Below are 26,729 nucleotides of genomic sequence, written 5' to 3' on the forward strand. Positions count from 1 at the left end.
CCTCTTCCCTATAAATTATATTTTAAAAAATTACGCTTGCCACCAACAAATGGAAAGAATTTGAAAGCAGCGGACAAAGTGGTTCTATTTTCCTGCCCCTTACTTTTCTTTCCCCCCTTTTCATCGAAACGAAATTCTGCGTACTCTCCTGCATACAATAGGATACTTTGTTACTGTTGTCAGTTTTCATGTTATTCGTTACGTGGTATAGAGTTACTAGATCGGCTTAGTTACACCCTCGATCACGTGCCGTCCAGAAATAGCAGCACGCCATTGTCTTGTGACACCCGGGCTCGCAGATAATCTGGCGCGCGCTGTCTACCGTGCACAGTGACGAAGCAGTCGTACAAATGTACAGTGTAAATGATTTCACCCGGGCGTCTTTAAATGCCATAAGAGTTAAGGCTCCGTCTCACGCCATTTTGAATTTTTGAAGCTATATGTAGGGGCATGCAGACTTCGTGAAAAGATTTTGAGACTAGCTGTAAGTTAAAACGCTGTAGCATCGTCCGTGTTTCGTGATTGGGTGAATTTCTCCCAGATACATATCGATTGTAACAACACCAATCACAGTAATTCAGTGCAAAGCAAATATGTTCTGAATGGCTCGGTCAAATAAGGCAACGACTTCTCTAGCAGACGGCCGCCAAACACAAGGAAGAAACCACAGGTGCGGGTATACCTTGTTGTAGTCTAATAAGTGTTCAGATCTTTTCGCAAAAAATGCCTGCCCCTAGTTATACATACGTCTTTAGGCGCGTTATGAAAAAAATGAGAGTGAATTTTTACGATGCGCGCGCACCTACAACGAAAATTTCACAGGATAAAAATAAAGTATTACTTACAATTAAATATTATGTATGTGATTTCTAATCTTATACTTTAGTGGTTGATATTGATTTCTGGTCCATATCATTAAAAACATTTATTTATTATAAATATTAGTGATATAAATTGTGCTTATAAACTTTTTCATGTGTATTTATGTGAGTTTATGATCCCGTTGTGTAATGTATTTGCATGATAAATTATTTCATTATTATTTAATAAATAATTCCAATTAATAAAATTAGATACACATACCGCATATTTATTGAGTTTCATTATTGACTAAAATTTATCTAGATTATTTTACTAAATTAAATAATAAATTTTATACACGTGTTAATATTAATGTTGAATAATGATAGAGTATTTTTTTTTATTTGATTGAATTTGTACTTTACCAATCGTATTTATAACATGACTTTAGGCCTTTTATTATTTTATTTCTATTATTTATTTGCATTCAAAATTAAAGTTAATTTTTGACTACGATAAGTATAACTTCTAAAACGCTTATAGAAGTACACGCACCCATTTTTTGTCATTACTTTTATTTAAGGCTCTGTTTCAGCCCCACGTTGTGTTATCTCATTTCCATTCCATATTTTTATTTTTCTCAGATGTTCCATTACATAAACATTGCATTTTGTTTTCTGTATTGGATGTTATCGTCAGGTATATGCTTATTGCTATCTGTCATTTGTAAAAGGTCACACGAATATTTATAATTCTAATTTTTGTTCAGCAGTTATTTTGAGGTCATTCACAAGATGTTATTTTTATAAATTTTAATAGCTAGGTAACACATATTAAATTGGTTCTGTAATATAATTTTCGATCAGTTTCTTTATGGAAATATGCAATGATCGAAAAATTAAAAATGTAATATGGAGGGTGAAGCCGAAGCTTAAGAGCTATTTATAAAATTTTAACTCTTTGCCTCCCTTTCATTTGGAGTTCTGCTGCAAATATTTCCAATATTCGTTTAGTGTATTACCGTGGGTATAAAAATTGATTCGAATTATAATCACTTGTGCGACTGTTTACACCCACTATATTATTTTAAGTAAATATCTGTCGAAAATATTTGTGGCAGAACAACAAATACAAGGGAGGTATAGAGTTAAAATGTTATATATAAATAGCCCTTAAATAAAAGTAATAAATAACGGAAAAACTAAAAAAAAAAAAAAAAAAAAAAAAAATGGCGTGTGTGACCGGGCCTTAATACCTTGAGCGATCGTTCGCCGAGTCGCCTTTCCCAGCAAAAACAACCGACCCGAACATGTCTTTCGAAGCGTGAGTCGGTGAGAATGTGCGACTGGATGTGCCCAGTTCCACAGATAGTGGCCACTTTCACGGGAGCGCACGCTATACCGTTGCTTTCGGAGTCGGGCGCCGTTCGTGCTACCGTTATGCCGTCGATTCCTGTGTGCCGTCGCGTTAGCGCCGCGTCCGGGCTTCGCCGTCCGTTGCTAGGGACGCCAGCCGCCTCATGCGCATTCCGCTTTGCACCTCGAGGTGCGGACTATTCATTCTCCTTCTGTACAGGCGTACACGTTCGCGTGACGTCAGGAGGAAAAAAAATACTAGTGGACTTTTTTGACGGATTTATATTAGGCATCAAGGCCTGGTCTAACACGCCATGTCGATTTTTTTTTTTTTAGTTTTACGTCATTAATGTTTTTAAGGATAATTTTTAAATTTTAACTCGACATTTACCTTGCATTTGTGATTCTACCACTACTATTTTCAACAGATATTCACTTGGGTGTAAAAAGGCACGCAAGTATTTGTAATTATCATCACTTGTGAGACTTTTCACACCCATTATATTGGAAATTAAAAAAAAAATAGTGACAAATTTTAGAAACAGTCCTTAAAAACTAGTTTAAAAAAAATCTAAATTACGTGGGAGACCGAGCCTTAAGCCGTCATTCCACACTAATTATTACGTTAAATTGAAACAAGTACTTTATTTCTGCAGAACTAAAGTTTAGGCAACCATTTTCTAGTTCCCCCCCCCCCTTAAAAAGTGATGTAACCTAATAATATTCAGCTGTCAAACTAAAACCATTGATAAAGTTAGTTACCTGTCCGAAAAAAGTGCCCTCGTTGGTGGGACATATCTGTCCCCTCGCGTTTTGGGCGTTAGTTCGGGTAAGCGACACTCGGTGAGGCGTGACGCTGACAAGCATGGGCAAGCGCACTTAACGCACTTAAAGGGTGGTTGTCTTGAGTGCACTCGCCCTGTCTCGAGGCGTGTACTCGTGGGCCGGACTGAGTCAGCGTACGTCACTGCTGATCCTGCCGTCTGTGTGTTCACGGCTCAGGCAACGACGATAGCATCATTCAAAATTAAATATTCAAATATTCAACAATACAGCCGTCCCTCCTCTGATTGGCGCGTGTATTATCGGTCTAAAAAGGCCTGTCAAATTTTACACCACGGAAGTTTTATAACTTAAACAGTCTAGAATTCAGCGGTTCCCAAAGGGTGGGTCGCGACTCGATCCTAAAACTATCAGAAACCATCCAATAAACCATCAGAAAATATAAGAAAAAGCGAAACAAATTGAATTGTGTGCAAGCACACATATGTATTGTTAATAAGTGTTTTTGCTACAAAGTGCTTATATTTTGTCAACCATTTTCAAATCAGAACACAAATTGTTTATCAATAATCAACGGTATCTTAAGAAAAGCATATGTATGTATATATTTGCAATATTTGATGCTAAATTATATATACATAAGGAAGGGATACGATACAAATAAGGTTTGTTTACTCCACCATGGACCGATAGACCGTGGAGATATTCCTATAAGGACAGGTGGGCCGCCAGCTGAAAAGTTTGGGAACCACTGATCTAGATTATCAAAAGTACGTGATTTTTTTTTCGTCATTCGCTGAAATTTCGCTGTTGGAGCGCTGTAGTGGGGAGACCGCACTCGCCGCGCGTGTAAAAGTCGTCCTTACAGCCGACCACGGGGACACGTCACGCTGGATGCGGACGGTTGAACGTCCTGGAACCAGCGCGTTGTCAGCTGTTGCCCGCTCGAAGGCAGGTCCTCAAGGTTGCGGTGATCCGTTTCCGGTCTTTGTTGGAGCGCTGGCCACAACCAACCCTTCACGGCGCAACAACCGTGCAAGTCGCTCCTACTGCCGCATTCCTTCGCATCCCCGCCTCGCCTTCCCTTACCTTTAACCGCATTTGAACATAAGCTACGAATCCATTAGCTATCCAAAATAACCAATTCAACATAACAAAGATATAGTTGACGATGAAGTAGGCAATATGCCGGGAAACAAACTCATGGCTAGAGACCTGCAAAATTCGCGGTTTCGATGGCCTTCAGGATAGACTGCACATTCTCCTGTACACTGGGCAAATAACGCAAGTTCATTGGTCGTCTCAGCTGGTTTGCCTGTGATTCGATCCTTCTTTGCTTGAGGGTTTATAATTGGTTGAGATTCGCCAAGATTAACAGTAAGCCAATAGTAAAATTATCTAAGAGGTATATGTGTTTGAATTCTAGTCTATCACCGAATGAATCCGCGAATTTTGCTGGTCTCTACTTATGGGTCTGTCTCACGCGCCATGTTGATTTGGTTTAGTTTTTTTTGTTTTACTTTACATTACTTTATAAAAATTTTAACTCGATACTGCCCTTGCATTTGTCGTTCTTTCATAAATTCATATAACATATATTCACTCAGTGTAATTTAATGGATGTAAAAAGTTGCTCAATTGATAATTATTACGAAGACTTACATGACTTCTGACGTCCACTTTATTACACTAAGTGAACATACGTTAAAACTATTTGTTGCAGAACAACAAATGCAAGGGAGGTATCGAGTTGAAATTTAAAAAAAAATAGACCTTAAATAAAAGTAATTACAAAAAAAATTTGGGCGTGAGATAACATATGTTTCCAAAAAAAGTATAATTTACATTATACTCTTAAGTTAAATGAAGGTTTAAGAGTGACAGTTCCAAAAATTTTTTTAATAATAATTTAATATATAATTTTATATATATATATATTTAGTTTCGGCCAGAAGGAACCCGAATAATGCTAGTTACATTTCAGGAATTTCACAAGTAGTACATAATTATTTTTTCGGGGACGACGACGACGACGACGACAATTTTTTGTGTGCTACATTGATTGTGATTTATTCATTTACTTCTTGTTTAATTTTTTACACATTAATTTTTGTAATCAAAGTTCCATTCATTCACTCGTTCTTTGAACTAGCATTCGGTTTTTTTTCTTATGTAAGGATTGCAGAGCGGCTGCGGCTTGCATGCTAACATTGATAAACCTTACTATTTATGGACTTCATGAATGGAAAAAATAGAACTTACTGGGCGTGGTTCCGTTAGCTTATCTGAACTCCTAATGCTTCTGTTTTGTTAATTGGCTTCTATCTGTGTGTGACGCCATTTCCTTATTTCGTTGGGAAACTCGGCACTGGTTATCTAATCGCCGAACTCTGTCATAAGTGTGCACACACATGACAATCCAGTTACACTGAAAAAATCTATATATATAGTGACGGTAAACTATTTTTGTAGACCCAACAATATCATCAATTAATGATAGAAAAATGTTGTCACTAATATGCCACTTAGTGTACATAGAAAAATAATACTATGTTGTAAACACAAAATATTTATAAGTTGTGTACTGACAAAACGTTTTTTCAGTGCTCTGTAACTGAATAAAAATAAGAATACACTTGTGTTCTAAAATATATATAGTCACGAAATATTTTGCGCAAATTTTGTAATATTTGTTTGCTTCGTAATCTGGCGTATAACCTAGATATCGCAGAGAAACAAGTGAAATTTCCCGCAAGAGAAGTTTTCCGCTTTACGCCGATAAAATGTTCTGTGTATCAACACGTGTGTATTTGGGTTAGAGTAATATGGTATTCGTTTTACGAAAATTGCTGTGCAGTTTACACTAGTAAAATCTTGCTAAACTAAATGTAACACAAACTGTTAATTATTATTTTTATATGTCCGATTGGCATTAAAGTTAATTCAACTCAGTGTTTTTTTTACGGCTACTAGGAATTTTCCTACATAAAACATTGAAACATTTAAAGTATAATCTTTTAAAAGTTTAAAATAGAATACAAGTTAACAAAAAAATAAATATTGGCTTATTCTCAAGCCTACTCTGCATTTTTCAATGTAGTTATAACAGTAGAGAGATATTTTTATCAATATGTTTACTTAGCTTAGTGGTTAGGGTGACTGTCTATTATGGCATACCACGCGTGAGATACTTTTGGGTCCAGTTCTCCAAAACATTAAATTTAATTTCTAAATTCTTCAAAGTTATTTAGTATTCATTTTCGTTCACAAAAAGAAAGACGGTAATTTGTTTTGTTATGTCTTTTCCAGTTCAATCTCCGGCAATCGAGCATGGTTTAAATTAGAAAAAAATTAAAAACTAATAGACTAGAAAGTATTAATCATAATAGTAAATACAAAAATAATATCACTAAACAGTATCTGAGTATGCTGATAAAGTTAGGCAAGACAAGCTCAACGCTTAATTGTTTATTTAAGCACCTTAAAAAATAAGTTGTTATTTGTTGGACAACAATAAATTCTACTTAATTTATAAAACAAAAATATATATTTTGGGAGAAATTTGAACACACAATATTGTTCCCTCTAAGGCTTGACCTAACACACAACTCCACTTCCAACTTGCATGGATGAATCGTGTTAACACTATTATAATGAGTCGCATACATTAAAATAACAAGTAGTTAAAAATAAATTATCTAAATGAATTTAACTTTACTTTAAGAATAATGTAAGTAGTGTCTAAAAACAGTGGATGCGTGAATATCCAGCTTATGCGTAACTGTTGCCACCACGCCTCCTAGCCGCCATGTTTGAAAGCTAGTGGCCGATCGTGAAGTCAGGTTCCTAAACGGCGGTGTGTCTGTCCTGATCGGCGGCCGGCGATACTCGAGACGCCACACTTCGACTTGGAATACCAAACGCGTGAAATCGTCCGAAAATCGTTATTTTACGATCGGGAACTATTGTCCGAGTGACTGTGAATAAACTCCCCAGGCGGATAGCTTACGATTCCGAAACCAAATATAGCTTTTCAGTTGGTGGTATTTCGCACCCCAATCCTGACAACTGCGATAATAAATTTATAGTTTTCATTTTAGAATAATTCACGGTATTGTGTATTTCAGAGATTTCGCTCAAAAATTTAGTAAACTAACCCTTAAAAATACAACAGCAATAAATATAATTATCAGTGGTAATTAATCAGTAATAATTAGCGGTACTATAATGTAAGCGATGATGGTGCCTTGTAATTTAAAATTAAATGAATTTGTTTTCAAATAGAATTACATGCAAACAGTTAACCATTTCACATTGAGTTATGTATCACGTGATTTTTTTTTTTGCTGTTACTAAATTTTGGAATTTTTTTTTTTTGCGCTCGAGGATGATAACATTCTCGTGCCTCAAGCCAAATAGTGGTGGTGCGCGCACCGCAGTTCTGGCACGCCTCGCAGCTGTAATGAGGCGAGCACGATTACACTCCCCTCCACGTCGCGGACTTGCTTGGTGCAGTCCCGCCACTTCGGGGAACCAGGTCAGCAGACCCTTAACGGCGGCGGCTGCTTGCGGCCTTTCGCAACGCCTCTCGTGCGACGGGCGATGACGTCACCTCCTAGTCGGGAGCTCTTGCCGCTCATTCCTCCTCCACGGGGGACGGGGCAGAGGGGCAGTTTGTCAAGGCCCCAAAAATACATCATTGATACACGTGGTTCATTGCATCAACAAACTACCTTCCTTTCCCTGATATAACATTTTGGATTTTTGAAGGAAACAAAGTTCAAGCAACTAAGTAATTAATATCCATAGATCTGATCGAAATCTTGTTTGATGTTTAAATTTATTTAGCGTTCTAGAAAGTGACATCCTGTTAGCCGGCGAGCCAATGTCGCAGCCTCGGTGGGAATGAAATGCCACTCGGGCCACCGGCTTACATACACAGCTGGCCTAGAATGTTAATTTGGTAATTACTTGCGAAGAGAAGTTCGTTCCTTGTCGCAAAGCCTTTCGAAGAAAAAGCCACCCAAGCGCGTTATTCTTTTTTTCCAGTTGTGACCTAACAATTAAAATATGTAATCGTATTTTCTACATATGAATATTTTAGTAATAAGGGCCCACGCCAGATTTCCTGTAGACAAGCGTTGGAAACACACTCAATTAGAAGAAAGGAAATCTAAAGAAGTTCTACTGTAAGCGTTTGTTTTGATTGCGAAACAGCTATAATAACCATTATTATAATGAAGTAATTACAAAAAATAATTAATGGTAATTTAGTATTATCGCGTTGTTTACCAAACTTGACGCATTTTTTTTTACAGTATTTCTTTGAGCCTGGTAGGGTGAATTATGTTAATCAGTTTATTTACATTTATTTTCAGTGACGTGATATTTGGTAATGCCGTATATTTTTTTTCCCTATCTCATTGCATCAATCATCGTTTTTTAACGTAGACGCTGCCTAGCATTGGGATCAAAACCAAAACAAATGTCGCCATTTTGTTTGTTATTCACAATCGCTTAGCTCGTGGTTGAGTAATGTTGAAGAAAATTGCAGCAGAGGAATAACTTACCCGATAAGAAAGTATAATTCTTGTGGATTAATTTTTTATTACGTTTTTCAGGAGACCCGGGGATCACTAGTCACTGCATTTCGACTTTGTTTATTCTTGAACATTATTTTCTTAATAGTCTGTTCAGAATTTTCAGGAAATTCTAAGCTTCTAGAAAAATCAAGGCAGAGTCTAGGAAATTCACGTTTAAGTCAGGGAATTAAATATAAATGATTAGACAAAAGCCCATATTCTGTATGCAGCTAATCATTAACTGTTTCATGCATATTTCATTTTGGTTTTGTCTTTGTTGGAATGCTGGCGTGGCAAGTATTTTTTTAGAAGATGTGTATTTTTTTTTTTGCACGTGAGGCTGAATTTTATCTGTAATGGTTTTTCCGTGTGCGATGTAACAAACTCCACCTTGTGCATACATAATCATACTTCTTTTTGTTATTATGGAAAAAAAAATTGTAAACACATTAAAGAATCCATAAAAATTTTGTAACGACGACCGTGTTAGCAATAAACGCATAACAATTAATTTTGGTTCTTTTCATGGACATATTGCAGGTTTTTGGTATTGAAAAGTTAACAAAAAGATTTGTATAAGCCGGGTAATTCTGTTTGTATGCACATTGCTGGACATTATGTGTCAACGCTCGGAGAACGTCTGCTTTCGCTGCGTTATCGATTCGTGTTGATTCTAATTTGAGGTCACTCCAGTCCGAAATTTTACTCCAAAAATTGTACAGTAAAAGCTCTGTAATCCGGCAGTTTCGGGACCACGGCCGTGCCGGATTTACGAATTTGCCGGATTATTGAATTTCAGTACATCGGGAATACCAAGGATAAATGCAATTACAGTACTACGATATTTTAAAAAAGTTTCCCTATGTAATGAAAATAATACACATGGGCACTACTGTATAAAAAAATGGTATCTATCAAGTAGCGTCCGTGATTCTATTTACCCCTCCACCTTCCCCTAACCTAACTATAACTATGTATTTTGTAGGAATGGTCCGTGTTAGTGAGGGACCGAAGCAAATACGTCTAGTCATTCTGGGGACCAGCCATGCAGGGAGAAGGTGCTTTGTTCAGGGATTAACCAGACATGGCAGCGATTGAAGCCATGACTAACTCCCTTATCTTAAATCTTGATTAAAACTACGCTACGTTGGGCTCAGGTAAAACCTGCATACACAGGAAGAAAAAGAAAAACCTGGGCTCAGACATGCGTGGTGCAATAGGGTATGCATTAATAGCGGTGTGGATGCATAAGATGGTATGGATGAAGAGTTGGACAGGGTATAACAGAGTTTACCATGCGGGTTTGGGGGCACTCGGAAGAGGCAAACTTTTATATTTTAGTCACATCTGGATTTGGATAAACAGAGACGCAAGCGCCCCTGGTGGTGGTAGGCTACACTCCCTACCCAACGGGCTTCCAGCAGCACAAAAAAGCTACAGAAAGGAAGTAAAAACAACAAACTTATAAACTAGACATTTGATTAAAAGATTCTATGGTGCGCAGTGCGCCCTGCAGTTTATTTTTGCATGGGCGCACATTGCTTAGGCTGAATCTAGGATAAGCTAATTATTTTTATAGTTTGGTTTTAGTTTTTTGGGTTTTTTGTTGTATTAGTACTATTACTAAATAATAAGGACCTAATATAATTTAAGATTACTATCGTACGGCGTGCCTTAATTTACTAGAATTATACTTAGTACAGTAGAACTGTCGGCGTATGGAATTTTCTGGTGAATGAAGATGCAAGCATTCGTATTTGTATTAGTTATTTTATAACCCGGTTATCGCTATAGTCCCATATTACGGCACTGCCCTGCAAGCAGCACGCCACTCGTCGGTACCTACGGGACTCGATCGGTGTGTATTTTCACTGAATTCGTGAGAAAGCACCGTCATTGCACGACACACTAGCTTTATTGTTTTGTTATTGGATTAAAGCTGTCGTATCGCACCACAGCACAGCAACACCGTGCCACTTGTATGGGTTTCTCCGGACTCGGATCAGTGTACATTTGCTCTGTTCCGTGATCCGGATCTCCTGTGTAAACTCCCCGAAACCCACCCGAAAAAAAAAAAAAATCTGAACGCAACATGCTCAGTGTGTGCTGGATCGCAGAATGTTCTGAATCAGAGACTGTCGGACTGTTGATGGCACGAGGTTGGGTGACAGCGTTTGGAGGCCGGTAGTCGTGGCCTCCTGGCTTTTAGGCGGTTGCCGCCGGCGACGTGTGACCCAGTGACCTGCAAACGCCTGACGAACCACAATGCACCGCGCGGGTCGTCGCTTCCCCACGCTCCATCGTTGCCGACTGAGCAGCTACTGGTCTCGTCTCGTCGCAGTTGGGGACTGCTATAGACGTCCGTAGTTGAATTAAATTAAATAAAAAAAAACTCTGGGTTCGGTTTGCAAGTTGGAACATTTAAAACAAATTTCATCCATTACGGTCAGGGTTGGCTTTTTCAGAAAAGTTTTGGGCCATATGTAGAAGGCTAACAATTTGAACGGATTTAATACTGTGCGTACCAAGGGAGTCATTAATATGTTTTTTGTCCTTCAACTGCTATTTGAACTAATGGTTGAATTTACCAAAAAAAAAAAAAATTATCAAACAAAAGTTTTTGGTATCTTCTGCTATAAGTAGGTTTCATAACTGTAAACGGATGAAATATTTTTTATACTAAAAAAAGTGTTCGTAATTTTTTTATTGTTTACCAAAAAAGAAACTCCCCATCTGTCTGGAATTGTCCATAGAAAGTGAAACTTTTATAAATATATATAAAACCTTTTAAGTTTACGATGGTTTTGGGGACCAGCGACCATGAAACGAGAAAAAAAGGTCAAAATTATCGGAAAGTCTCACCATGGTAAGGATTAAAAAGAAGTACGTATATGAAAAAAAATAGAAATAAATCAATTTGTATGAACTATTATGGTTGATTTAATGTTAAGTATTAATAAACTGTTTTTATTTGCTGTGAAGAAAGTGTTTGTGCCGTGTGCTGCGCCTGTCGAGCACTAGCACGCCCCTGCGTGGCGAGCAAGTACTAGCACTGGTAGGAGGAGGGGGGAGGGGGCGGGACTTGCTTGGGCCAATGAGAGCACGAGGGAAGGAGCTGGCGCGCCTCTGTGACTCGCCGATACGGGGGTCCCGTCGATGACCCGCTTGGTTCCTTAGCTGGAATTGAAGATAACATCAGGTTCCATCGATGGCGTACATCCAGGGGGTGGTATGGGAGTGGAGGCAGCTGGCACCCTTTTCGGTGTCACGGGGTGGGGTGGGAAGAGAACAAATAAAATATAAGCGTCAAATTTCCGAGAAAAAAAATTAACAGTTTAGTTGCAGGCATTTAAATCTCCTCAAAGAAAATAATTACAAAATAGAGACACTGCGGCATGCTCCTCAATGAAAAACGCCCTCTTAACCCCCTTGCTTCCGTTTTAAGATGGATACGCCCTTGCGTGGTTTGGTTTGAAATTTCTTATATTGTCGTGCTGAAAACTGACGGTTAAAGTTGAGTAGCAGGTGAAGGCTGTAAACATTCATAGGTTAATTATGGAACATGTGAGGCTAAGATTCTCAGGTTTCTGTTCGCACACTCTCCGCTCTGACGCTGCTATCACAACGGCGACGGCGCGACGGCGCGATGCGAAATGTCGACGCGTCAGCAAAATATCGCGATATTGTGTTCGAGAGTATTTTTAAAATTAAAATGTAACATTAAATTATAGAAATCAATGTGCGTAAACACATTTTAGAGATTTCGCTAAAAAATGTAGTAAACTAAACCTTAAAATTACAACAGCAATAAATAGAATTATCAGTGCACCAGTTATAACCCTCTTTCGAAAACAAAATTCTAATGTGCATTTAAGTAACGCCGCTTCAGCGACGCGATGGAAATGTGCCTATTACGTCTGCCAATTTTTGTCGCGTTGACGTCATATATGTGTCGAATATGATTTGTTAGAAATATTCGCATTGCCGCCGTCGCACTCTTGGCTGTTGTGATTCCATTTTTCTTATATTTCGTTTCTTCTGGTCCAGCAATGTTGTCATTCAATTGAAATTGTATCTGTTACAAAATTAATTAGTTAATTTTTAAAGTAAATCTTATATTTTGCTTTAGGGCTTGATTAGCAAGATGAGAGTTTTGAAATTAGGGAAATTTGGAAGAAAACTTTCTTTAATTGTAAAATGCCAAATATAGCCCTAAATCATTGACAATAGTAAAACAAGGTGTCACAGCGATATGTGTATCGTATCCCATTCCGGCAATTTTGATTTTTTCACTCTTTGCAATAGCTGGCTTATTGTTCCTTACTACAAATAAAACACTGACTAGAAAGCAACACATGCGCTCCAATTACTGTTTTTTTTTTAACTCAGTATTTTATTTATTTCACTAAATAAAACTATCATTGAAATGAGCCTTTTAACTTTTTAAGTCTTAATATAATTTACAATTGATAAATGTAACCAAACACATTTGACAGTATGCGTATCACATTGTTGCCTTAGAATACTTAACATAATATCCTGTCTGGTATAGTAGCGATAATTGTGAAGAGGCACAGTAAAAAAAAAGCAGTACTGTGTGAAAACTTTTCATTTTATTTAGAATATGTATAATTCATGTTAAAGTTACTGGTTGTAAGAAGCAGTGCTTATCTACGTGAGAAAGTCGCAGGCTACATCTTTATTACTATACACCTGGATTAAAAAAAATATATATTTTTTTTCTTTAATTGGTGGAAATACGGGTCTAAATTCTAGGCTGTTAGGTAAAAAGAGCGTTAGTTACAAAATTGCCAAATTTACCCCTTTGGTCGGATAGTGCCCATTGACGAACTCGACCGAGATTTTCCACAAGTCGAGTTTATGTATCAGTTTGGAAGAGATTGCGGCAGTTATCGTGTCCACAAAATTGTGATATATATATAAACTTTTGAGTTTGACTGTGGTTTTGGGTCTATGGACCATGAAACAAAAAACACTATATAAAATTTTTTCGGAAGTCGCACCATGGTAACGGGTAGGTACTCGGTAGTATTTCTTCGAAATCTGACTTATATGACACGTAATTGGGGTAAAAAGTGACTGACCAAAACGTGAAGTGCACGTCTATAAAGTTTTTAGCCGTCGACTCCTGAAAGGACGGGATCTCCGAGTGGAACCACTTGGTCACCTGTCTGGTGCCCGCGCACCGGGACCGGCGCGCTGCCGGAGGGAGGGGAGACTTCTCCAGACCGCCGACGTCACCGCAGGCGCAGGGACCCCCTGCTCGGGGGTCCGAGCCTGCGGGAAGCCTACAACTCACGTGGTTTCGGTTCCCTACCACGTTCGTGCAACTTCGGATTTCTCTAAAAAATTGAAATTAATAAAATCGAAGGGGGTTAGGTTAGGTTAGGTCAGTCACAACATGCTTGTTTTCATTGGAAACTTCTGATTTAGCGGCTGAAGTGGCGTTAGTACCAAAACGCTAAAACTTCGGAAATCTTCGGAAATTCTTGCAGGGAACCGAAACTACGTTGAGTTGTAGGCTTCCCCCGAGCCTGCAACCCAGCCCGCGTGCCCCGAGGCCGTCGACCAGTGAGTGCGGAGCGAGTTTGGGCGGTAATCACGAGGAGACAGTCCACCCGCGGGCGCCTCCGTTGCTTTGTGGGGAATGTCCCTCGTGTGTCGGCGCCCTCGATTGCGTAGCGGCCACCACTGACTAGGCCTACACACCTGGCAAAACGTATGGCGGGAACCGCCCCCCCCCCCCCCTTGAATTATAGTCCCGCATTGCGGTGGCCTGTTCCCTGCTTGCGAAATTCGTAACCGCGAAACTTGGATGTTTTACGTAATAATAACATATGCACACCAAAACTATCTAATGTTTCAAGGGGAAAAAAAAGTTTTGAATATTTTTCAAGTTTGCAGCTTATTGCACGCACTTGTGCCTAGACCGCCTAGTGAGATGACATGTGTCGGTCCCCCCCCCCCCCCCCCTTTTGTGAAAAACGCGTTTCCTACATACTTGCGCCTCTGGACACAAGCAATTAGCTAATTAGCTGGGTGTTGGTGTTACTTCATAACGATTTTTTTTACACACACATTTAAGTGTTGTTAACAATGTTTTAGATTGTTCTGTAAACAGATAATTCTGTAGCTGGTACTGAATCTTCGTTTTTGCTACCTTCTGTTCTTTAGTACTTTCAGCGTTCATTTCGCTCACTGTTCGTGAATTAGTTTTGATAGTACCTTAAAAAAAATACCTTCCAAACCCAGTGGTGGACTGGGTCGCTTATTTTACGTAATGTGGACTTTTTCAGGAATCAAAATAGCAACAACCCGTTTCTCTAAACTATCAAACGGTGTAAAGATCTTCAAGAGGTGACTTGATTTTTCGTGTCAATTTTACGATGATAGTTCCCGCAAAGAAATTTTTAGTATTTGATTAAGATAACTTTTGGGGCACACTATCAACCAGTCGTTGAATTTCTGAATATGTTTAAGTTTCATAATATTAATGCATAATTTTATCTGGAATATATGATTTTAGTGACTGTAGCTTTGATTAATTTTTTTCCCTTAAAAATTAAAATTTTCTTGTCGGCTCAGGCAAGTGAGCAAATATTATAAAGTAAAAAAAAAGCCATAAGATCTATTTTATCTTTAAAGTTCAGTTTATATTGTGATGTATCACTGCTATATTACTATAAATAGATGTTTTTTTTTTCCATTTCCTAACTGGAATCAGCAAAACAAATTAATAATAACACATGACAGGACAACACAAATTAATAAAAAAAAAATCTAAAGACAAGAAAATTTGAAATTCAGTAGAAAAATTTGCAAGTTAAGTAACCTAGATGTAATTTTTTTTTTAGTTCTGTCCTGTGATTGTTATTATTATTTTTTTTACTCATTTAGAATATCTCACCGTCGTTGTTTATTAACTTTGTTTTTGACTCGTGCTGGGCAATTGAAATGCAAGCAGTGGCGAGGAAGCTTGGTTTTGACGTGATGGGCAGCGACCTGGAAACGCGGCCGGCGAGTGGAGCAGGTGGTTTTCTCCCGGCGAACATGCCCCTGGTCGCCGGTTGTGGAGTGTGTGGGGAAGCCTACAACTCACGTAGTTTCAGTTCCGGTTCCCTGCGAGAATTTCCGAAGATTTCCCGAAGTTTTGCGTTTTGGTATTAAGAGGCCTATACAGACAGTCTTCAGGGCGTGATTGTAGGGCCTTTTGTTAAGAAGAATTTGCAGCTTCCCATTACAGCTAAACTGTCATGTTTTTTTGTGTGTAGAAGGAAAGGATGAATGGGTCGATCTATAATTTTTATAATGCTTTTTAAAATTCGTAACATAGGTAAAAATATTACCGAATATGTGGTTTTACGCAGCTGTTTTATGTATCGTGTGTAATGCATACAAAAAAAGTAGATACACACAACGATAGAGTATTAATCGTTGATTAAAATGGTGTAAAAAAATACATAGGTCACCGCTGAAAAACTCCCAGAATTCTTCTACGACAAAATGGTTTTCCGCACATTTATTCTGCCGGGAAGTGTCTCCCTCGCGCGGCGTATTCTTCAGCCGGCGACTGGAGCCGAGGAGTGGGGCTAGCGGCTGCTGTGAAGGCAGCGGAGGGGAAGTTCGTCTGACGGCTGCTCGGTCGCCTTATCAGCGCGTCGGGGTATCGGATATCGCGATAAGCATATGTGTCTACAGCTGAGGCCGCCTGGTCGGGAAGTAATAAATTCTAGGATTCAGGAAGTTATTCCCAGAGCAAACCTCAACCATTCTACGCCCACCACATCGCGCGGCGAGAAGACTCAGTAAGGCATATTCGGAGCCAAGTGGAGGTTATCTGTAAGCGAAAAAAGTTGAGCGACTGTTATTTTTACCCCTTGTTGAATCGATATTTGACTTTGTAACAGCATCGAGAAATACTATTATATGCACGATTTCTTTTTCAAGAATGGATGAGAAGAGAAACTGGAGAAAAGGAAAGAAGAATCATCTTTATATTTCTGCAACAAGAAAGAAAAATAAAGCTACTCATCTCAAAGCATACTGGAGTCAAAGGTCAGTTTGTTTTGTAATATGTCATACAAAATACAGATGGCGTTCATTAGCCTGCGTAGTCGAAACTTACCTTGTGATCTCTCACCTACAACACCTTCCCCACCATAATGTTGAATTATCTTAGATGAACAGTAGCATATTGAAAAGTTTATTTAAAATATATAGGTTAAATATGTATGTTTATGATATGTAATGCATCCATAAGTTATCAGTTTTGACAGGCTGAGCTCCCTGTTGAGAAGGGGGAGGGGGGAAACAAAATCTGGCTCCTCACAGTCGAAGCATATAATATGTGTTTGTATTAACATTGTAGTATTAACCTTTAAAATGTGTATGTGTACATTTTTTTAATTTGGCACTGAATTATCAATTTATTCACAGGAAAAAAACTATACCTAAACAAAACAATGTCAATGAAGAATTGGAAAACCAGAGCCTATCAAGAATTCACTGCAGCCATCAAGCACTGATTGAAAACGAAATAACTTCCGGAGTGCATGAAGAAAGCTATCCGGCAAAGTGAGTAACTGTTTACATTTTATTTAAAACAAATCTAAGTTATTCCCAAACGGTGGGTCGCGGAAGGGTTACAGGTGGGTCGCGACTCAATCCTATAACTATCAGAAACCATCGAATAAACAACCAGAAAAAATAAGAAAAATCGAAACAAATCGAATTGTGTGCAAACACGTATCTATTGTTAAATAAATAACTGTTTTGCTACAAAGTGCTTATTATTTGTCAACAATTTTAAAATCAGAACACAAATTGTTTATAAATAATCAATCTGTATCTTTAAAAAAACATATACATGTATATATTTGCAATATTTGTTGGTAAATTATGTATACATAAGGAAGGGATACGATACAAATAAGGTTTTTTACTCCACCATGGACCGATAGACCGTGGAGGTATTCCTATAAGGAAAGGTGGGGCGCCAGCTCGAAAAGTTTGGGAACCACTGTTTTAGAGAAAGTAAGATTGGCAACACAACCAGTTCTATTAATTTAACAAATATGCTTTGGCCAAAATATACATATGATTTTTGGTCTGTTCAGTGTAAGGTCATTTATGGCACAAAAAATAAAGAAGTCTAGGTATTAAAAAAAGGATAAATTTTATGTATTGCAGGAAAAAAATTAAACTTGATAGCTGCATTTATCAAGTTCCGGAAGGCAGAGACTCACGAAGTCACCTTGGCAGCCAGGGAGTAAATAAGGCACAAGAAATTTCTTCAAGAGAAAATGACACTTCAGATGAAGAGAATAACTACTCTGTAGCCAATGTCCTGCACAATGAAGATGGACAGTGTATGTAAGTCCCTTAGGCCACTTTAAAAATAAGTTAATTACAAATTAATACATGCTATTTTTCTTTCTTCAACTATTTCCTGAAAAATTGTTTACTTTTTTTCCTTCGTATCATTTGCACACGGTCCGGTAGTTATACTATTACACAAAACTAGACATTCTTTCGAAACTATGTTTCTATCTAAATAAATCAATATAAATAGTTAAATGTTATTGCGACTGTAATGTGGCTCTTTCAGCTCTACAGCCGTGTCTTACACAGAAATGCAACCGCCTCTGAAACTATTTGAGATGGAAGCAGGATGTTCTTTCTGGTCAACCACCGAAGGAGCCATTGACATTCCATACGAGCTGGTAGACAGGAATGAGCCAACTGTAGACAGTAGATGTATCAACAATTCAGAGACAAGCAATCAGGTTAGCTGAATGACAATGATATTGCTTTTAATTATATTGACCTGTTAAAAAATTTACAGTTAAGTTATAATTTAACTTTACAAATAGGCTATACTTAAATTGAAAAATTACACTACTCAAACTACATAAATATTTTTTTATCTGAAATTTCACTAAAAACAGGGCTAATAAATGAAGACAGTAAAAAATCTTATCCCCATTTAGTGACAATAGACAGTATATTTTTTTTACCTTACTTAATAGTGATACACCATACCCAGTTAAAACACAAACAGCATTCTTAAGAACACTGACTTAAGCACTAAAAATGTTTATATTGTAGCAAGACTTTTCAAAGTATGCATCATACATTGGACAAAAAACTATTAAAAATACTACAGCTACTATTTACTGCTTTTACTGCTATCAATACTCCTTTTTTATTCGTAACTTGGGAAACAATAATATATACATATTTTATGCACATAGAAATATAACATGATTTTTAGTTACATTAATAGATATAAGTTATTCAAAAATAATGTATTTATGGATGATTTCAGCCGAACAGTTTATTCATTACTCCAAGAAAATATCAACATTTGGATGAATATATTGAACATGTAAAGGAAGACAACGGTTTGATACTCCAAAAGCAGCAAACATCCACATCCTCACCAAGTAGCTGTTCTCAGGGTGAAAGAGTGTTTTCAAATGACGAAGAGAAAACTGAAGAAGTGTTGTACGGTGTCAGATTTGTAGATATGTCGTACTTCTTACGAAAACTCACGGAAGCAAGTCAGCATAATAAATCGTTTGGGTGTACTCTTGCAAATATGTGTGTAAAAAAAGAAATTCGAAAAGGATTTTCATCTATTATAGTATTTTTTTGTAATATGTGCAACATGACTGTCGGTGTTCCTACGCATAATATGGAAGATAATTCAGTTATGGATATGAATTCAAGGGCTGTTGCTGGAGTTATGGGCATTGGGGCAGGGTATTCTCAATTACAAGAATTATGTGCAGCAGTAGGCGTGCCTTGCATGGCGCCAGCAACTTATTCCAAACATCACGATGTTATCTGTAATGGCTGGGAAAAAGCAGCTTCAGAAAAAATGGAAGAGGCTGCACGCGAAGAAGCTGAATTAGCGAGAGCCAATGATGAAGTTGATGAGAATAACATTCCCCTCATTACTGTTGTTGTCGATGGCAGTTGGTGCAAACGCTCCTACAAATGTAAATACGATGCACTTTCTGGGGTAGCTGCGATAGTGGGGTATCGCACTAAGAAAGTTTTGTTCATGGCAGTTGCAAACAAATACTGCTATGTTTGCGCTCGAGCGAAAAATAACGAATCTATCCCTTCACATGATTGCTATAAAAATCATGAAGGTAGCTCAAGTAGCATGGAAGCAAAAATAATAGTAGAAGGATTCAAAAAGAGTGTAACTATGTACAACATAAAGTATGCCAAAATTATAGCCGATGGTGACAGCAGTGTATACAAGAAAATTCTGGAAGCTAGGCCATATGACAATCTTACTGTTGAGAAGATAGAATGCAGGAATCATCTGCTCCGCAATTACAGGAAAAAAATTATTTCTGCAAGTGAAAATACTAATCTTGGGACTACCATTCTGAGGAAAATAGTTTATAGTAAAATGAGTAAACTATCCATTGGAGTGCAAAAAGCAATCGCTTACAGAAAGTCACAGGACACTGATTTTCAAGTTAAAGTTTCACAGTTGAAATGCGATATTGAAAATGGTCCGAGCCACGTTTTTGGTGAGCACAAAAATTGCAGTACTTTAGGTTACTTCTGCGATGGTCGAAAAGACGGTGAATCAAACCTTGTCCCAGAGTTGGAAAAAAATTCTTTGTGGTCTCATATTTATAAAGCATGTCAGTATTTAGCTGCTCATTCTCGAAGCCTCATACATGATGTAGATAGCAACAAAGTCGAACAATTCAATTCAATAATTGCGAAATTTTCCGGAGGAAAAAGAGTGAACTTTGCAACGAAACGATCTTATCAAGGGAGATGTGCTGGTGCTGTAATAGCACACAATACAAAAACACCACAATATGTGTTGCACAAAAGCATGTTCAACGGTATAAGTCCGAATAAAATTTCAAAAAGGTTAGAATTCAGACGGCGTGAACTTCGAAGACGGGAATTAGAAATAAAAGAAAAAAACAAACAAATTAAATCAACGAAAACAGCCAAAAAATCTCTCACCAAAACCTATGGAGAAAAGGACTATGGTCCTCAATGTCAACAGCCTGACATGGATCCAGAAACATTTGAGGAACAGAAACAAGCTTTCCTCAGTAGGTTACAACTAACACAAGAGGACCGTCAACAGTTAGAGAGAGACACAATTCTCCAGGCAGGAAGCGGAAAATGGCTTGAAACACGTAGAAAAATTCTAACGGCTTCGAATTTCGGGAAAGTCTGTCGTAGACGTGCATCAACAAGCTGCGCGAACTTAGTTCGCAGTATTGTTTATACCTCCGATATTTTGAACGTGCCTGCAATTTATCATGGTAAAAAGTTTGAGGTAATGGCTATAGAACAACTAGAAAAACAAGAAGGAATTAAGGTTGGAAAAAGTGGACTCTTCATTGACAAGGAATTGCCTTTCTTGGGTGCCACTCCGGATGGTGTTATTGGAGAAAAGGGTCTTGCAGAAGTTAAGTGTCCATCATCTGCAATTGGAAAAGATGTTACTGCAGCAGTTAAACAAGGGAACATCCGATATCTGAGTTTCGAAGGAGATGAACTGAAACTGAAAAAAACACATTCATATTTTTATCAAGTTCAGGGACAGCTGCACATTTCAGAGAGGGAATATTGCATTTTTGGTGTTTGGACATCAGTTGAAAAAGAGATGGCAATATTTCGAATTGAAAGGGATGACAATTTTTGGAAACAAGAGATGGAACCACATCTTACAAAATTCTATTATAACTGCATTTTGCCAGAACTGGTGGACCCTAGGCATACGAGGAGCATGGAAATTCGAGACCCTCCATACATTATTGACGCTATTGAAAAAAGAGCAAGAAAAAAATTTGCTGCTGTCAAGACTTGTTCAGCTGCTCATTAATTACTTCTGTAGCTTAGCTTCTTAAAAAATGGGGGAATATAATACCTATGTATTTTTTCTCAAATTATTTATTGCGATGTAACTTTATTATATAAGAAAATATAAAGTCAGTGTGCTGTTAAATTATGCTTGTAAAAGCAGACCATCTAAATGTACCCAACTGTATCCATAAACGCATGTTTTTATCTTTGTGGTGTGTAATTGTGTTCAAATTCAATTATATTTGATTAAAGAAGATGTATTTGTACAACATCATACATTAACTTTGTTTTTCTTCATAAAAGCCAAAAATAATTTGTACAGATAAATCGATGATTGTTATTTTCTGAACAGTTATTGGGTGGAGATGCATACAAATATTTTAAATAGCAAATTGTAAACAATCTAAACATGTACAAAATGTAGAAAAAATAACATGATTCTGTGTCGTATTGAAAATGCATTTTGGCACATATTATCTTTACCATACTTTTTTTTAAAATCGCTAATAATTGATATTGACAATATTGCAAAGATTCTATTTCTAAAGGAATAAGGAGTTACAAATAAATTATTTGACATGCTGAGTTATCGCGTCATTATTACAAAAAAAAAAACTATTCACAAACAACCGGTTTGTGTACGTTTGGAATAAAAATTGTGAACACTAGTCACTCACCGTAAACGCCACACATCTTCCTGTATACTCACTTCATGTTATAGAATGGGGAAAGTCCGGGTGAACAAAATTACGATTTTTGCCTCATAACGTCACCACGTTTCGGATGACTTAGACGACTAGTTCCGTAATTTTGCAAACTTTAAATACAATTTGCAGCAACAAATAGTACCTGTGACTATGTTATATGACTTCGTTGAGCTAAGAGATGCATTTCAACCTGTTGTTGAAACTAACATATTTTTATGTACGAATGTTTGTTGACTGATTGTTGCATCAGTGCACGCTTCGATTCGTTTGTAGTCGTATGATAAATTGTAGTTTAGTACATACATTAAAAAAAATACTGGAAGAGTGAAAAATCATGTAAACTATTGATGAGTTATTTCTGAAACCCATTAATAATATAACTACGTTCGTACATAGTATAAAATTGAAAATTTGGAAAATATTATTCTTTATTTGATGGTAATCATATTACTTTGTTGCTGGTGGACACGTAATAGCACACAACTTGAAGGATAACCAGACCCAAGTGTATAACTGAATTATTACATAACTCAATAAGTCACAACTTAATCATTTAAGTAAATCATTGCTTGCCAATAATTGGCACAAATCAATTTTAATTTCTTAGTCAGCAAGGTTTAAAACTACAAACGAAAAATTTCCCAGCAAGGAAGTGTGCATGTGTCCGCGTATGCGTACCTCTGTTGTTTATGCATAGGTAAGCGCACTTGCTATGCTATGTATGCATTATTTTTGACTAGGTAACATGTAGGCCTACATATTTCCGACTATGATATTAACATATGTAACATTTTTGGTTAAATATAACGGAAAATGCATTTGATTCGTTATATGGATATGAGTTGCGTAGTTTTGACAGCTCCATAGAACTTGCAATGAAAGATCGGCGCAGCTCCGAAAGCAAGGAAAATGAGAGATCTCTGAGAAGAAATACTCCAGCAAATAGTCTTGTCTGGTGTAAATAACCTGGCCGGGAGAGAGAATTGGGAAGTTGGTGGGCAATGCGCTCAACACAACGCCAAGTGTGGCCTTTATCCACTGACGTATAGTAAATAACTGTGCCTCGAAGGTAACGCGACACCGCGACAACACGAGACTCGAGGACAGAGCGATAGCGGGTACGGAACACCGCGATCTTTCCCAAAAGACACTGCAAGTTGGAATGACGGCGGGGTGGAAAGTGTTTCCCCCACTCCGCCTCCCAGTCGAAGTGACGCGCCGCCAAGATAACCAATCCACGTCTCCTCCTCCCAGCTTTGTCCCGCCCACCCTGCACGATATCGTTAGCTAAGAACCCGCTGGCGGAGTTGCGCCCTGTCTGTATAGGCCTCTTAACGCCACTTCAGCCGCTAAATCGGAAGTTCAAGCATGTTGTGACTGACCTAACCTAACCTAACCCTTGGATTTTTTTAATTTCAATATTTGAGAGAAATACGAAGTTTCACGAACGTGGTAGGGAGCCGAAACTACGTGAGTAGTAGGCTACCGGGAGTGTGTGGCGGCCGCGCCCCGGCCATGTGGGTCGACGAGGAGGCCTCTCCCGCCGGCGCGGCGTGCGCCATGCCGTGCCGGGGTCGGTGAACCCTCCCTTCCCCCCCCCCTCTCCCCGGGTCCTCGCGCGCCATAGCTGGCATCGCCGCGTCGGTACGCCACGCACCCACCGCCTTTGTGCGTCCGCCAACTTCCCGCGGCGAGGCATCTCCGTCAAGGACACGTGCCGAGCGAGTCAGAGCTGGAAGAAACGGACATTCATTTTTCCATGTGATCACAATCATAGCAATATAACTTAACACACAGTTAAGAAGTGAGGAGTGGGTTATCACTACATAGCAGTAGCGGATCCAGAGGGGGGGCTAAGGGGCTCAAGCCCCCTCCAAAAGCATCTGGGTCCACTATTGTTTTAGTGTTTGCCTCGATAAGGCCTAGCCTCAGCTGGGTCAAGCCTCTCCCAAACCAAAATCCTGGATCCGCCACTGCTACATAGTATAAAACAAAAGTCGCTTCCCGCTGTCTGTCCCTATGTATGCTTAGATCTTTAAAACTAAGCAACGGATTTTGATGCGGTTTTTTTTTAATAGATAGAGTGATTCAAGAAGAAGGTTTATATGTATAATGCATGCATAATATAGTAGAGAAACACTGACAATTTTAGAGGTTTCTAATGTGATGTCGTAAATAAACAAATTTTATTGCGCTTACATTGCAAACGCTGGCTGATAGATCATGTTGTTGTTATTGTTGATTATCTTTTTGTTTTTAGTCGAAAGAATAGTAAGTCAAATATTTTTTATTTAATTATTGAAAATCGTAGTTTAAGGTAGGTATTTAAGTTCAAAAAATAACTGAATAGAATAGGTATCTTTTGTTGTAGATATTTGTTGATTATCTTTTGTTTTTAGTCTATATTTATATTTATGAATAGTATATTTAGTATCAGCATTGCACCCGTGCGAAGCCGGGGCGGGTCGCAATATTTCCACATGCTAATTATTTAAGTCAAAATTTATAGCAAAACATTCGTGGTTATAATTGAGCGCGGTGTTGATCCCTGAATAATTTGTTGTTTACATCTTTATTTATAACAAGATTCACTTCACTGTGGCGCTTTTACTATTCTTTTAGCGACTTGCTTCGGAGATATCAAACAAATGTCTAGTGTTAGCCCTTACGTAGCTACTGTTTGTTATGCTAACCAGAGTTACTGCAGTTTCAGAACAGACACCAATACCCCCATATTATTTCACCTCTTACTTTCACATTTATTCACCAGAAAACAAATCTAAAACACCAAAAATTAATTAAATAAATTAGTATCGAAAACCTAGGAAATCTTAATTCTTTATTCTTTGGCTCGAATTCGCCACTGAAAAAAAATTTTTTTGCCTACACAATATCTTGGCAGCACAAACGCTCTCTATGCAAAGAATGAGTCAGAATTCGACCGACAAATTTTGGCTGCAGGTATGGGTTGAAAACATCGTAGTACTACGTATGGTCTAAAGTGCCTTTGAAGCTGGAGTTGAACAATTGGTTTATTGCAAATAATTGAGAATGTATTTAGGATGGAACATTTACAGTATGGTTAATATTTAATTGAACTTATTTGTACATTCACTGCAAAACTTATCGCTGTCGTTGGATGAGTTATTGAAATAATTTGGGAATAACAAAACCTCAGAAAAAAAATCATGCAAAATAAAGTTGTTAACCCGAATTATTTAAGTGTAATTGGTTTTTATGACAGTGATAAGTTTTTCGATGGTTGTAGAATATGGTTTAATTCAACATTTACTAAACGCTTAGTGTTACATCTTCAATACTTTCTATTAAACATCTGCACAACTCCTACTTCAAGGGCGTATCCCAAGCCTTGGGAAGCACTTGCAGACCATAAGTCGTATGCATGTTTTCAAATTCCGTTATTCTTTATGATCTTGCAACCGAGGTTTAGTCGGCAGAATCGTGACTCATTCTGTATACATCTACTCTGCGTGTGAGCTGCGGCAACTAGTTAGTGTCGAGGATGTGGAATGGAGGAACGTGAATGTTACTTGACGCGGGTTCGTCGGTTGTTCCCAAGATCATGGACGGGCAACGAACCGCCTGGTCGCCAGCTCGGTGTTCATTAAGTAACGTGTCGCTCTTGAGGTTCAGCTCTGAGCACCACATGGCGGACCTCCCTACATAATTATGGCTCCTCACCGCAAGCCCGTAGTTTGTAAGCGGGAACTTCTGGTAGCGAGAGAGCCACGCGGCAAGAATCCGGCATAGGCCTTACGGGGCGAGGCCGAGATGGCGCAGCGACAAACATTTGATAAGTTCTTTGAATGATTCTAGCATTGGGGGAGATTGATTCAATGTGTTATTTTGGACATAGGTTACGTCATTGCTAGTGATAATGTGTGTCATAAGAAATCACAATAATGGGACAAAAAAGATGAACATGCAAACACAACAGAAAACGGTTAAAATCAGCTTATGTCAAAAAATTAAAAACACAAGTAGCATAGAAAATTCCGTGGAAGGAATTAGTCAAAACATTATTGTTATCTTTAAAAGATTTGTGCAATGGGAGTGCATGACTTGATGTAAGTTTTTGGACATACGCCATTGCTATGCTTAGCAATGGCGTATGTCCAAAAACTTACATCAAGTCAAAACATTATTACAGCACAGGTGGACACAGCGGGTTAGTAACGATGATACAGTAGCTAAAAGGATACTATATAAGACAAAAGACGACTCTTGGACTACACAGAGACAAACAGACGAACTAGCGATGATACTAAACAGATAATGTGGGCAACACTACGACAACGCGTCCAAGGTCTTTTTGTTTTTGTTATTCTTGTATGTCCGTGTTGCCACTGTCACCTCGTTTTAACTCACTGTAATAATTTTTTTTTAATAATTCCACTGACAGAATTTTCTGTGCTGCTTATGTTTTTATTTTTTTTTATTTTTTGACATCTGCAGATTTTTAGCTGATTTCCTATGTATGCTTGCAAGTTCCTCTTTAATGTAATTTCAATTTTTTTTTGCCGTTATTGAGGTTTCCTATGACATACAGAGTAACCATCAATGGCACATGTCCAAAATAACATCTTGACACAATCATTTGA

General features: G+C 38.0%; 2 protein-coding genes across 7 annotated transcripts in view; both read left to right on the plus strand.

Moving 5' to 3' along the window:
- LOC134533104 (uncharacterized) lies at positions 1-26,240 on the plus strand. 4 transcript variants are annotated; one of them, XM_063370354.1, is made up of 2 exons: positions 1-17,914; positions 18,150-26,240. In XM_063370354.1, the coding sequence occupies exon 2, from the start codon at positions 19,071-19,073 to the stop codon at positions 21,417-21,419; it is 2,349 nt and encodes a 782-aa protein (XP_063226424.1). In that variant the 5' UTR covers positions 1-17,914; positions 18,150-19,070; the 3' UTR covers positions 21,420-26,240. The 4 variants fall into 4 exon arrangements, with proteins under 4 accessions (XP_063226424.1, XP_063226426.1, XP_063226425.1 ...); XM_063370356.1 differs by having other exon boundaries at positions 18,870-26,240; XM_063370355.1 differs by having other exon boundaries at positions 1-17,116; positions 17,732-26,240.
- LOC134533103 (protein 4.1 homolog) overlaps positions 1-26,729 on the plus strand; it is a 203,699-nt gene that overhangs the window by 25,135 nt on the left and 151,835 nt on the right. The gene's annotated exons all lie outside the window — the stretch shown is intronic.

The sequence above is a fragment of the Bacillus rossius genome, chromosome 6 (assembly GCF_032445375.1).
Source record: "Bacillus rossius redtenbacheri isolate Brsri chromosome 6, Brsri_v3, whole genome shotgun sequence".
Lineage (NCBI taxonomy): Eukaryota > Metazoa > Arthropoda > Insecta > Phasmatodea > Bacillidae > Bacillus > Bacillus rossius.